Genomic DNA, 15,752 nt, shown 5'->3' with positions numbered 1-15,752 from the left:
GTATACTTTTTCATTCTGATACCCCTTTGTACGTTAAGAAGCGTTTCAAGTATCTTTGTAATACGCACGACTGCACCCTTAGATCTGAGTCTACTTTGATGCTCGAAACTCCAGCCCATACTACTTCTTGTTACTTATTTGTGTGAGCGTGAGCCTCAGCGTGAGTGTGTGCGTATGCGTGTGAGTCTGCATGTACGTGTGCGTGTGCATATGCGTGTGCGTCTGCGTATGTACTGTATATAGATTTGTCTTTTTACTCGATAATTGATATCGTCTTAGGTGACACTATTCGTCACTTCTCTTTGTACATTTCCCTACCGCTTTCACTTGCCGTGTCCTATATAAGGTTAAAGCTGACTGTTTATTATTATTATTTATATTTATTCTTTTGTGATTATTATTTTAACAATAATCATCTTCTTTGTCTAAAGTATTTTCTTGTCTAGCTAAATGTTTTCGTGATCAATGTTGCTGATATTCATCTTCAGTAATATCACCTACTTTATATGAACAACATAGATCACATACATCTTTTTTCGGTTGAAACAAAGCTATGTTTGAACCTGTCAGAACATCTTCAAAAAGTTTTTTGTAAGCCACTCTCTTTTTTGTTGCCTCTTCAATGTAGATACGGTATAGTTTACGTTTAGATTGTATTATTGGCTCTAAATATAATTTCGTACTTTCTTTTCTGCAGGAGTGAGAAGGCATTATGGGCATATTAAGCCCTTAAGAATGTACAGAGTTTGATAGCAAAAAATAAACCGTAAACGCGCTTCCGGTGTCATCAGATTGCCGGCCGAAGATACGTGGTATTGTTATTGTGCGATTTCTGGCTTTCTATCGGTCGAAATGAACTCACATCAAAGTGGTGACAGTCAATCGAGATTTTGCGTTAATTGCTCGCGAAAACTTAAATTGGCTACATTTGTCAGATATGCGGAATTAATCAATGGTAGTTACGCGGTTTTGTACTATCCCCGACGTTATAGTGTTTATAGTAATTTAAATACTGCTAGAATGCAAAGTATACTAGCATGCGTGCAAATCTTACAAGTCATATGTAAGGCAAAGAATGGGTGTCAATAAGATAAGTGTATTTTTTCTCAGATATTGAAATTGGCATAATAATAGTAAATATGACTAATTTGTGTTGTCACTATAATTATCATCAGAGCACTGTGATGACTCGGATGTAGTGATTGTAAGTAACCGTTTGATTTTCTCTTTCCATTTACCTGTATCCTAAAAACTAAAAATGGCATTCGAGCACTTATTTTACAAGCGGCCCCCCCCCCCCCCCCATATTGTAGAAAGAAGCAGTTCTTATTTTGAATCCGTGCGTTATATATTATTGAAGACGAGTCTCGCGAATGTAATCCAACACGGGTAATATAATGTCTTATCACTATGGATGTATAGTTTCTAGTCCTGAATTATCAAAGTTGCTAGATTAAACATTCTACGAGCATTAACGTTATCTTTTTGACTAGGTCGAAAAGTAATTGCATATAAAGCGAATAATATGTACATGATCACAAATAAGAGGAATATAGTACAACCTACGACTAGACCTAACGCTTTCCATCGTCTTAAATCTACGTAATACGCACATACATAAATGTATGTGTAATATACTATCGCACTGGACTATCTCTTTTTTACTTATTTAAGTTACCTCTTGAAAATATGTCCAATAGTATATGTGTTGAACATAATGTTCTTTATTTGAATTTCGCGCCTATTTGTGCAGTCTATGCGCTTTAATAAATACTTGTTTCTCTATAATCTGTTACATCAAGCGACCGGCGTATTACTATTAATTTTTCTATTTTTAAATATATAGTGATTATAAAACCTGAGCTACGTCTTTTAATCCAACAATATGTTAACAAGAAAGTGTTAAGAGATTGCGCTGATGTATATTAAGAAGCGATAACTGCGAAAATGGTCAGTTTTCGTAAAAAAATACCAAAAATATTCTGTCAAACTATAAACAAAAACTAAAATATTCGGTTTTTCAGTATCGAAAACAAAATAGCAATAGAACTCTATGGTATTATTTTATTTTTCACGTTTTACAGGGGAAATTTATTAGGTTATTGACACACATCCTTTTTACACGCTAGTTGCCGACATCGTTGTAGACATAAATAAACAATTTTTTTTTATTTCATACTCGCCTAGTCATTGTTGCTAATATCTTAAGTAAGTAAAATCAATACATCTCAAATAAACTGCACCAATCTATTGCATACATCTTCACAAGGACGGTATCGTGTAGATGGCAAGGACAAACATCTCATTCTCAACTTACCACTATTGCAATCTGCTTGCATTCTTACCATGTAAAATGAATCTGCATATTACTTGCTTAGCCGACATATTTACGTGTATACCATTTACTGCCATATTTTATTTGCATGTGTATTTTGTTCCATTCCAATTTGTACAGAATATAGACGATACATAAAACCTTCTTTTTGTGTAAAACCTACTTTGATCTTAATTTAAATTTTTTTTTCTGTACAAATCGGCACTATGTATAATTTGCTTTGCCTGAGCGATTAAACTCGAAATATATCTGTGGTATATTTGATCACAAGTATATGTACTATTAATGAGAATAAGTTTTGCACGAACAGAAATGATATCGAATACAACACAGAGAAAATAATCGATGTCAACGACAACATTTTGGACAGAGTTAACATCAACATTGACAATGTGTGCAGAGTGAACGCACCATGCGAGCAGTTTCTGCAAGGCGTCAAACCGACCCAAGCCTGGAGCAACAAGCCTGTTATCACTAAGATACAGGTAAATATATTATTTAATCATATAACTATTATATCGTTCTTTCAGGACGCAGCCATGTATGACCGTACTGCCAGATAATTATTTAATTTGCTTAACTTTCATGGAACGCTGTTCCGTTTTATTCCTAAGATGGGTTAATGCAATACAGTAATTATTAATAACTAACCGTTGTCACTAACGTGCAAATACATATCTTTACCATGTTATTTTTTCCGAATAAAAATTATTTTATTTTATTTTAGCTATGCAAGTTTATCCTGAAAATAAGTTATGAATACTTAAACTGTAGGAGGTAGAATAGGCCTCTGGGACCTGTTTCACCATAATTATAAACTAACTTTTAGTTTAATAATAGCAAATAATGCCTTAATTTTGACGGCGAATAATTGTGTTGAAATCGACTTCAATTACATGGACCAGTTATATAACGCGTTTTCAAAGTTTACTCAAAAAAATGTTAACAGATCTCGATCAAGTTTAAACAATATTTTAAATAAGGAAGTAGTACCTGGGTGACTGAATATTTTCCGATTTTACCGACATAATAATAATAAAAAAAATCATGAGTGTAATTAGAAAACGAAATGAAAAAAAATAATCGATCCAGGAATCATGGGGATTTGAACCGTGGTTTTCCGTTTGATCCCGACCGGTCGATTTCCCACCTGAGCTATTACAACTTTATTGACAATTGCCAAATTTACCTTCGTATTCTAACGATATTGTAGCCATTTTATCATTGCCTAAAAACAGTCCATTCTCAGACATTCTCTAAAAATGAATCCTAGCTATATCGATTTATCGCCTCCGAAATCCCCTGCATACTAAATTTCATGAAAATCGTTGGAGCCGTTTCCAAGATTCAGATTATATATATATATATATACAGTTTATATATATATATATATAAACTGTATTTACGTACCTATTGTGGGTTTCGTGTTCTAACAGTGTCAAGCATTGCCTAGTGTTATTTGAAACATTACGTCCAGATAAACACTGTAATGAGAGAAGTCTACATAGTTCAGACTCATCATTCTATCTATATGTAATTGTTGAAGCGTTGCTCAGAAACGAAAACAAACCCACACAAGTACAGTACAATACACATTAGTAGGGATAGCTCCAAAGTTAACTCTTCAGATCTAGACCAATTGAGACCTAACGAAAGGCATCGATAATAATGAAAAAAACTTTTTCGGATTTTATCACACACACACACACACACATTTCAGCCTATCGCAATCATGGTCACGTGACCATGAAAAATTTGTTTTCTTATAATGAGTGAAATTCGCGTAAACATTGGATAACAATACGATAGGCGCCAACTTTCAATTTAAAATAAATAACCTTTAAATCGATACACATATAAAAAATGCAGTCGAATCGAGAGCCTTCTTCTTTTTTAAGTCGATTAAAAACGTGTTCTTAAGTTTGGCTTTAATGCAGAATGTCTCAAAATTCATTATTTCGTTAAAAATTCCTGAAATTATTCAAAAACGGTATATTTACCATGTTTTTTATTTTCATTTTGCGGAGATCGATATTTCGACATTAACTGCGAATATCTTGTTAACGAGACGAGTCTAATTTTTTTCACGAGAATAATTTTAGTAATAGGTTTTTATTACTAAAATGTTAATTTAAAATTTTCGTTACAAATGTCTTTGTCAAAGTCGCGAAACAAGTAACCACTATAAGGGCCTATTTCACTGGTTCATTAAGTTCGAGATTTATATAACGTTTTTCAAAATGAAATTCTGATACAAAAGTCCTTATATATAAAGGTTTTTTCGTATAAAGTTATTTAAATTTTACAATTTCATTTTGAAATAAATTTTTATCTAAGACGAAAAAAATATTATCTTGCGTGTGTTATGTATGTGTTTGTGTATATATGTTTATATGTTGATGTAAATGGACCAAGCCTTAATTTGTAGTTCTTGCTAAGTTTACTCTAAAACAACCTTATTTTAACCTCTAAAAATGATATACAAAATTTATTTTCATATTTATAACTAGCTGTGCCCGCGACTTCGTCCGCGTGGAATTTAACAAAAAAGTTATTATTCAGTTCGCAGTGTTATAAAATAAATAAATTTTTAAAATAAAAGAAGCATAAGTTACTCCTTATTACATCAGCTATCTGCCCGTGGAAGCCGGAACAATCAGACAGACAGACAGACAAAAATTGTAAAAAATGTTATTTTGGTATATGTACTGTTTCCATACCAGTACCATATTCATATGCATTTAGTAAAAAGCGGTTATTTTAATATTACAAACAGACACTCCAATTTTATTTATATGTATAGATGAATAGAAAAACAACAGAAAAAGGAAATTCTTTAAATTTAAAGATTTTGTTTTTATCTCTTATATATTTTATTGATGTTGCCAACTTTGCTTAAATAATATCAAAATGTTTATATTTATTTTGTCTTACTATTTAGATAAAAAATATCCATTCAAATTCTTTTAAGAAAATAAAGATTATTTTGTAAGTTACTTAAGGATGTCAGTAAACAAAATGGGTGTTTGATATTTTAACGTTTATTTACCGATTGCGTTCTTGTAAAAAAAAATTGAATTTTTTTTTAATGGAATTTTAAATTAAAAATAATTAAATAATTTAAAAAAAAAATTAAAATGTGTAGAGGCTCTCTTCTATATCTATACAAATAAATAATATTGGAGTGTCTGTCTGTAATATTAAAATGGCCGCTTTTTACGTAATTCATATGGATGTATGTATACACGGTACATATACTAAAATATCATTTTTTATAATTTTCGTCTTTCTGCTTGTCTGTCTGTTTGTTCCGGCTAGTCTCTGAAACGGCTGGATCGATTTCGGCGGGACTTTCATCACCACACAGATAGGTGATGTAATAAAGAGTAACTTAGGCTACTTTTATCTTAGATTTATTATTTATTTATTAACTGCGAACAGAACAATAACCGTTTTGTTAAATTCCACGCGGACGAAGTCGCGGGCACAGCTAGTCAAAAATAAATGTTACTTCCATGATACAATAGAAAGCTCAAATCTTTAATTATTCAATCGCATCCAATTTTTAAACCTTGGCCCAGTTTAGGTTTAGCTTTTAGGTCTCATATTACCAAAGTTTACGTTAGATTATAATTGAATTATATCTGCATGTGATACATTTATAACCGACTTAGGACGAATTTTACAGGTTACTGATAACACTGTGATAGATTTTAGTATCTTATCTGATAAATAGATGACTACATATGATTTCACAGGTTCTTAGATATATGTAACTAATAGACAATGAGGACTTTTTTTGATGAAATAGAACAAAACACGTTAGAAGCTTGAAGTTAGAAAAGTTAGAAGCTTTTGTCTCTTAGATAACTGTAGGACTTTATATATAAGACAATACAGTTATAAAAAGGAGGTTGGTTTATCAGAACTATTATAAAAGATCGGATCATTATCCAATTGATTAAAATGTATAATGTACATTCTTTTCATTTTCAAATTTCAATTTATCTAACGCGTAATCGTTATCCTACGTGGATGATAAATATTTTGAGAGCACCTGTATTACAAATCTTAAAAAAAAAATAATTTTGAAAACATATTTGATGTAAAACTTCCTTAGAAACGCGATTTTAAATTCGATGAAACGAAAATGCGTCACGATAAAAAAAGCTGTATATGATAAAATGAGATAGATTAGAATACACTGTAGTTAAAATTCTCGGTAACAAAATCTCTAGTAGGCTACTTTTCAGATAACTTCTGTGTGTGTGTAGCACACACACTTATTATTGTTCGGCGCCATATTGCAATGCCCGCGACAGGGAGCAGATTCAATTTTCGCACCTAGACTCAATTACAGTCGCAGGGGGAAATGTCGCTGGCTCCTTTCAACACGCGAACGTGATTCAGACGGACCATTTATATTCCCCTATGTAGATATCTATTAGGACGAATGATTTTGTAATGAAAAAAAAATAAAAAAAATAACAGCTTTTTCAAAGAGCAATTATGGGTTCTCGGTTTCAATTTTCTCTGTATAATCTACATACCAAAACGCTCGTAGCTTTTGTTTTAATTAAAGTTAGTTAATTATAATAAAAGGAATGTTATTTTGATTCCTAAACTAAGACTCAACTACATATTTTTTAAAATTAACTTATTAAACCACGATATAATCCGAAAAAGTTATTTCATTGTAAGAAGTAATTTTTGATTTTGTATCGAGTCCTCCTTATTCTGATTACACTAATATGATGGAGATATCACCCAAATATATATACCTCGTATTTGATATTCCAGTTAAAAAATTTACATTTTGCAATCGATCCATATAATCTGAGAAATTAATCAGTCTACAAAATATTACTTTTTACATTTAAATATTAAAACGTTTTTATATGTCTTCTGTATGTGAATCCTTATTTACGTTATTAACGTCGTAACCTGAGAGCAACGAATCGATTTTATTCATTTATTTTTAAAAGTTTTCTCGTACTCACTAGAAGGTTCTTATTATATAATACAATATTAAAAAATGTCGCAGGAAATTGAAAAACTTTATAAAACTTGTTAATATTTCATATTAACTTCTCGGTTTTAATAGTTAAATAGAGAGAACAACGTCATTCGTGTATAATAAAAATAATTGGACATGTCTGTACATGTCTGTACATGAGTAAAATGTAGGTAAATAGAATTATAGTGGCATTCAATTAGCTCACTATCCCGTTGGCGCAGTTTGTAGTCTCTGCTTTCTGCTCCTCGGGTTGCGGTGTAGATTTCCGCCTTCGAGTCTGGGTGTAATATTGGTATTTACAAATTTGTATTTTTTTTTGTATATTTATAATAAAAAAAAAATATTTAGCTATAACAGTCGGCTGTTACCTGTAATACAAGCGTTAAGTTGCTCACCGTAGGTACGGATTATTTATTATTTATTTATGAGAGCAGTAAAAAACAAAACTATATTTTTAGAATTACATATATACTTTGTCTTTCTGTGGCAACGACAAAATTTCTTAAATATATCTAGGGTAAAGATCATTTATCTATCCGTCCATCGTCGTATCAAAATCGTTTTGTGCATATAATAAGTTTTATTAGTTTTAACTGTTGAGTTCTCTGCCGATTCTTCTCTGTAGAATTTACATTCTAGTAGCTTCACATTGATTATGAATACTTAGTTAATTCTAAAGTACTGTGTAACGCAATTCCAAAATTCTTTTGAAGCCTGCTTGGGTTACGAAATTTTCGATTTATTTTAATTATAACAAAACCTTACAACGGGGGTTCCCAAAGTTATTTTGTCTACTGCCCACTAAGAGAATAAATTATTTTATAGAGTAATCTTTTAATGAATATCAGTTGATGTTCAAAAGTTGTAGTCGAGAGTCCTTATAGATTAAATGACAAATCGCCCCCCAAGCCTCTACACAATGGCTCCATTTTTTTTTCTAGGTCTCTTACCCTTTAGTACTGCAGCGCCCACAAGGGGACGTTATCGCCCACTTTGGGAAACACTGCCTGACAACAAGTACTAAGGGTATATACGTGCATACATTCAAATAGACGCGACGCGCTTACGTAAACATTTTCATTAAACCGTGTCCAGACATGGAGATACCTCTATACAAAATGTCATCCATATTCTCCCCCTACTCAAACCATTTGCTTGTTGGACGTTGCTAAATTTGTAATTAATTGATCAGTGCAACGGCCAGACAGACGCTTTGATCTAGTGTTTGTGTTGTTGTTTTATATTAACTTTTATAATTATAATATTTACTTTGAAGCAGTCTCGCTAATATATTGTGCGGTAAGTCTGTAATTATGGAGACACATATATTTTTTTAACGGACAATTTCTTATTTATGTTGGTTTTAGCCTCGTTTGAGCAACTTGTTAAAAAAGTAATTAATTTGTAAAATGGAAAATAATATTATAATATATATATATTATAGTAATTCAAGTATCATTCGTGCAACGTATTAAGTGTGTTATCGGCTAGATTACTTACTGATTACTTATTGACTACTGTTTAGTATTAGTTATAACATGTAATTAGGTCGGGAAAAAAAGTTTCTTCATATTTTATATAAAATTCGAGTTAAAATTTTACAAAATTTATTTACATTAATTATTATGTATAAATGTACTATTTTTAACCGACTTCAAATAAAGGAGGATTTTTTACGTATGTTCGGGGATAACTCCGTCGTTTATGAACCGATTTTGATAATTCTTTTTTTGTTGGAAAGGATATATCCCTAGTTTGGTACCATGATAAGGAAATCAGGATCTGATCGTAGGATCCCAGAGAAATCGAGGGAGACTCTCAAAAATCCGCATAACTTTTTATTGGGTGTACCGATTTTGATGATGTTTAATTTAATCGAAAGCCGATGTTTATCGTGTGGTCACATTTAAATTTCATCGAGATCTGATTACAACTTTTGGAGTAATCTTTGATAATGCGTATTTACTTGACCATTTTTTCGTCTACCTACGTTGTATTACTTGTCGATATAATTGAGGTCGGTTTTTTTCGTCTGCCTGTAAACACAATTATGTTCGATAACTCGTTGTCATCTCGTAAGTAGTGACAGGACTCCGTTGCTGACATTTTAGGACTTCTCATTGAAAAACCGCGACAAGTAGTTTTGACAGTCCTCTCTTGATGTTAACTTTACACTACCTAAAGAATACTGAAGAGAACGAAATATATGGTATTCTGCGGGGGCGAGATCGGGGTTATATGATAGATGCATTAAGCTTCCCAGTCAAACTCACAATTTTTGTTGATTGGCTACAGACCTATTTTGTTCTTAATTTCTTACTTAAGTCTCATCAGCTGTTGACAATAGAAATTCGAATGGATGGTTTTGGCTAGCAATGTATTTCATGAAATTTCATTTAGAGTAACTAATCGCAAGTATTTAAATAGTAAAATCAAAGCTTCTTATAAGAATAATTCTTTACAATACAACTTTAGTTTAAATTTTTCTTTAGAAGAAAAATCATTTTCTAGATTCGTTGCGAATAAAAATTTCTAACGGGAAGTCTTAGGGTCTTAGGGAAGTCTTAGGGTCCTAGGATCTTAGGAAAGGGTCTTATAATCACAATGACAAAAATATCATAGGCCTGTCTATCTGTTGGATATCGTTACTTACAGAAAGCTTTATCTATAATATTACCGATAAGGTTTAAAATAATGCAACAAATATTGTTATAACAACTTAAATAGCTTTACATACTACGTATTCAACCCACGTCAAACGAACAGTTTCTAACTTCGTCTAACTTTTGAACGTGTCTTTATTGCGTTATCCGCTAGCGATACTCTCGCCGGTTAAGTGTTTCGGTTAATGGAGTTCATCGATTGCTAATTAAATTTATATACCGGCCGACCCGTTCGCTGCATTGATTGGTCGATAGTGCATGGTGTTTTAATGGCCTGTTGCATACTATAAGGCTGGACAATACGTGCATATACCCTTAAACTGTAGTTAACTATAACGACCTTTAGGCTTAGATTACAAAAGCTTATTTGTCCGTTTATAATTGAAGTTTAGATGATGAGTAATATACTTTAATTTAAAAATAAATAAAAACGAGTGCTTAAGACCACACGACCGAAGTAAAACTTATTTAACAAAAGGCCTGCATTGTGTCTTAGATATACGGAACGTAACCAGGTATGAGAGAAAGAGAGAAAGAAAATGTGTTCGCCTCGCCAGATCACACTTTTCGTAACGTTCTCGTCACGCATTCACCAGCTTTACTCCCTAAGTCAAGCGTGCGTAAATAAGTTTTACTTAAAAAAAACAATAAGAATTTGTATTTTAGCTTTAAATTTGATTGTGACTAAACGGAAACTACGTGATTCCAAATACGAAAGTAATTTTCTCGGTACGTTCCATTTGACGCGTTGACACGGACAGGCGGACGTTAAGGTACCTAACTATTAATTGTGGAGTTTTATATGATAGAACTCTGTGACAGAAACATATTACCGAGAATTAATCGTTTTTAGAAGTATTTTAATGTAATATGTATATGGGTCTGTTTCACCATTTGTGGATAACGGTTTTTGACGGATGATGATATATCACTAGTATAACATAGTATAAAACAAAGTCGCTTCCAGCTGTCTGTATGCTTAGGTCTTTAAAACTAAGCAACAGATTTTGATGCGGTTTTCTTTAGTAAATAGAGCGATTTCAGATGAAGGTTTAAATATATAATACATGCATAATATAGTAGAGGAACACTGATAGTTTTAGAGGTTTCTAATGTGATGACGCAAATAAACACATTTTTTTGCGCTTACATTGCTTAATTTTACTTTTAGTATCAGCATTGCACCCGTGCAAAGCTGTGGTGGGTCGCTAGTAATAGATCAAAGTTTTGGATATATTATTCTTTTACATCATCGAATTCCACTGTATTTATGAGATATTTCTATTTGCAAATATGGATCTAAAACTTGTACTTTATTAATTGAAGTGATAATGGCCCTGTGTTAATTATTAATAAAAGCATTTAGTGGGTGTATCTTTGTAAGGGAACGTTAAGTTCTAATATAGACATGAAATTATAGTCTAGCAATCGACAGTATGCAATTATGTTATTCCAAAAGCAAGATGGTGTATTGATTTCACATTACATCGAAGTGTTACACTGAATTATTTATTGATTGCTTCTGTTTATCGTACTCGAACTATTCTAATCGCCGTTGCTTGTTGCTAAGTGAATTAGACATGTTGAATTTTTGTCTTATTATTTATTTAAACGAGAATTGTAACATGTTTGTTGATTGATCGTTTGGAGTAATTACTTGTAATATAATAGTAACGAAAGTCTTTTTGAACACTATTTAATAAGGAATAATAAAAGGAACGGGTCTATAAGTCAACTAACTATCAGTAGAAGAGCCGAATCTTCTACTGATAATATTGTCTCCAAAATCTAATAAAAAGAATTGAAAAACTAAACACATAACGCTAAGTAAACGAATTTCTAAAAAGGAGGAAAACCGTCAATAAAGAGGTGTCATATTATGTATATTAAAAAAAAAGTTTATATGAAATCATTATTTTATACGATAGATGAATCAACGATCAGTACTCAGTCTAAAGAAGAATCTTTTAAAAGTGTCTTTTATTATTAAAAAACAATAACAATGCAAAATGAAATGAGAGGTTTTATTTTTTTAATTACCGTGAAAGCTTAAAAATGTGCATCGATTAGTCGTGGACAGGCGTCTGGGGGTCGTTTTACACTGGCTAGCGAAGTGTCTGCAACGCTGCATCAAATCATCGATCAGATATTAAAAGTATAATACAGTGCAACCGTAATATAACGTACTTCAATATAACGACTTCCTCGATTTAACAACTTTTTCGTAATCCCCTTGAATTCATAAGATTTCATATAAAATACATATACCTTTACATTGCGAACATTTTTTGCGAACAACTTCTTTATAACGAATTTTCAACTATCAAGAAAAAGTATAAATACCTCTAATTAACGAATTTCGCCAAAACTTTTATATAAAGTTCCCAGCAATGTATAACTTTTAATCTCATAGTACCTATGTGATTCATGTCGCGACATGTTTCGACACGCTTTTGTTCATAAAACAATCATTGTTGTTTGATGGAAAGTAATGTAAACACTTCTGCTCGTCACTATTGTTAAAGATTTAAGTTAGAATGGCTCAGAAACGTAAAATAAGTTCCTTATAGGTCGCAGAAAAGCGAAACATCATTAATTTACGGATTTTTTTTTTACGGATTTTACTGCATTTAATCTTGATTATTAATGCAAGAAAAAATAAATTGTTACCTACCTAATTGTTTTTAAATAGAAAATACATGCAATAATTTGATAAAAATGTGTTATCATTTATTAATAGAAACTGTTCGCTATAACAAGATCTGTACCTACATAATGTTGAGGTAAATAAAACTATTTTTTTACCTCTTTATAACGAATTTTAGATCAACCTAACCTCAACATAACAAACCTCAGTTCAACGAATTACTTGATATAACGAATATTTTCTTGTTCCCCTCCGATTTGTTATATCGAGGTTGCACTGTATTCGTATTCGGTCTAGGACTAGGTCAGACTATTTCTACGTTGGGTCGTTTATATATATTTGACTTTTTTGTTTATTTTAGGGTTAGTGTCGATATATAACCTACGTATCGGATCAAATAATAAATAATATGTAACTAATTGTTTGTATTACAGTATAGGACTTTTTGCTCTTCTGAAATGTGAATTTCAGTTCAAGTGAATTTCAATTCTGAATTTTAATAAAGTTGTAGCATTTGAACTTGACATGATATAGTGGAATTCTTCGTACTACTCTGTCACTCATAAGAACGAAATAATATTTGTAAACTTTGTGGAAAATTGTACAATTTCCTTCGCGTACAATTTTCTTTGCTTGTAAAGATGAATACAAACGACGCGTATTTTACCACATAGACGACATTCGATTTGCAAGCTATATACAAAATACCAGTCAAATAGAAGTAGTAGCTTACACACGAACGACACAAAATTTCGATGGGGTTCGATCCCTGCAAATGAAAAACATTTGTATTGGCCATACAGATGTTTGCCGTGGTGTAAGGTGTTTGTGTCCTTGTGGGTCCCCCCGACGTGCCTTGGAGAGCACGTTAAGCGTCGGTCCCGTTTGTTCCCGTTAGTGAGTATATTCGCTAACTCGCAGTGGATCAGCTAAATTTCATTAATCTCCAATCCTTCTCATACGTGGAAAAAGAGGCTTATGCCCACCACATGCGATATAACAGGCTGAATAGTGAATCTTCTGTCTGTTTTAACATCTGCTTATAAATCCAATCAGTAAGTTTTTCCGAGTCACAGTTTTTTGGCAACCGGTCAAAAAGGAATTGGAAGACCGCAAAAATGTAGATTTTTGTCATGTAAAATTAGTTTGAAGCTGCGTTGAAACCAGTTTTAAATTAAATTATTTGAAATCGTCATTTTAGAGTAATTATTATTAATTAGAAGCTACCATTTCTTTTATCACTTCAGCCTATCGCAGTCCACTGCTGAACATAGGCCTCCTCAAGTTCGCGCCAAACATCCCGGTTTTCCGCAATTCTCATCCAGCCACCACCGGCAATCTTACGTAGATCATCGGTCCAGCGGACCGGAGGGCATCTCACACTGCGTTTCCGATTTTACTATTATTAATTTTGGTAATGTATAGATTAAAATTTATACCGTGCGTGTGATGCGGGAGCATTAAAACAGCGCTAGTCTTAATACCACATATCTTTATAAATTAATTATGTAAGTACAACAATAATTAATAATTGTTTTACTTTAATTATATAATATTCCAAATAAAACCTACGAAATTTCTAGCGTCACTTAAAATCCGGCTGCCATGTTACATAATAAGGTTCTTAAAATTACTATAATTACAAATTATGTTTGAATAAATTCAAAGGTCATAGTTTTCGAAGTAAACGTAATGTCGTATAATCGAGATTTTTATGTAGTTCTGTCACAACTCAATGATTTTTGTTTTGTTTCGTCATTTATTGACCTCAATAGCGGGCACATTGTACATACGACTTGTACAAATTTTGTTCTTACGTTATTTGTAAAGAATTTCTTTATGTTTTCCAATTATTTCGCTGTCTTCATTATGAAGTTTGGGTTTTTAACTAATTCATGTTATCTAAATCAAAGTATGTGTTGTGTATCGAAAGAATCTATAAACTTAAATCAAAGATTTTAATTAAAAACTAGATTTAATGTACCTAAAAAGTTCTTCATTGCCTGCTGTAGGATTTAATTTTATAACTGAACGAGTTTAATTTTGTAAAATGTAGGATACATTACATAGTATGAAAAAACTGGAGATACTAGTTATCCAGGGTACGCTTTGTAGACATTCTTAAAACAATATTCAAGGCTTTATTCACGGTAAACATAAAGAGGGACACAAGACATTCCCCAAATTTTCCTGCGTTGAATAGGCTGCTTCAAAGGTCAAATTAATAATGCTATTTCTAATATAATTTTAAAAAATGAACATCTAATTTTTCTCAACGAAACCTTTTGCTGTGGGCAAAAAAATTATAAATAGAGAAAAGGTCAATGAAAAGGTGTATCTTTCTTTCAAGGTGGGCTCCACGTTGTTCATTGGAGCTAAAAATATACCAAGACCCCAGTTGTCTTTCAAGGACCCCATAGACAACTCCGACAGCTTGTGGGTCCCAAAGATATCAGACAAACCGAACAATATAAAGCCACTGGCGCTAAATATTTTATATAATGAAGAAGGCGAGGCCGTTGGGTAAGTACATTTAAATTATTTGAATTCATGTGTTTTTAATGCCTTTATAGATATAATACAAATCCATATAGATTCACCTCTATATTGACAGTAATTATTAATCATACATAGTACAATAGTTCCCATCCACGAGAAGAGAGGGGTTCGCTATATTCTTTACTGCCGTAACCACGCAGCAGCTGCTTTGATAGGCTACTAGCTAAAGTTCTATATATTAAGCTGATCATGTCTATTTTATTGAGAAGACTTAGTGCAAAAACAAAAAGTTTCCGAATTTATCTTTCCTTATGTTGATTGTCTGTGGCAATAATATGCGGATTTTTTTTTAAATCAGGCCTCTTTAATCAAATAATTAAAGAGGCCTAAACCACCGGGGAGTGTAGTTCTATCACTACCACTAAACCTACCTTCACTTGAACGAAATTGTTCTCGAAAACAATTCAGACTTTCTTCATAGCAAGAGCACTTCATTTGACCGTCGTCTGGTGTAATAATTAGCGGAAATTCTGTTACCCATAATACTCAAAGGGGCTTAACCAACGGTTAAGCGTAATTATATAACCCTAC

At 32.2% G+C, this 15,752-nt stretch overlaps 1 protein-coding gene across 1 annotated transcript in view; it reads left to right on the top strand.

Annotated features, from left to right (window-relative positions):
* Window positions 1-15,752, top strand: part of LOC123669011 (exosome component 10) — a 29,521-nt gene that overhangs the window by 4,129 nt on the left and 9,640 nt on the right. The window contains exons 3-4 of the mRNA XM_045602687.1: window positions 2,646-2,820; window positions 15,013-15,185. Of these exons, the coding sequence (XP_045458643.1) occupies window positions 2,646-2,820; window positions 15,013-15,185 (348 nt within the window). The remainder of the gene's footprint in view (window positions 1-2,645; window positions 2,821-15,012; window positions 15,186-15,752) is intronic.

This window comes from Melitaea cinxia, chromosome Z (genome assembly GCF_905220565.1).
Source record: "Melitaea cinxia chromosome Z, ilMelCinx1.1, whole genome shotgun sequence".
NCBI classification, from domain to species: domain Eukaryota; kingdom Metazoa; phylum Arthropoda; class Insecta; order Lepidoptera; family Nymphalidae; genus Melitaea; species Melitaea cinxia.
The sequence above is the reverse complement of the archived record's forward strand: the minus strand, read 5'-3'. Positions and strand labels throughout refer to the sequence as shown.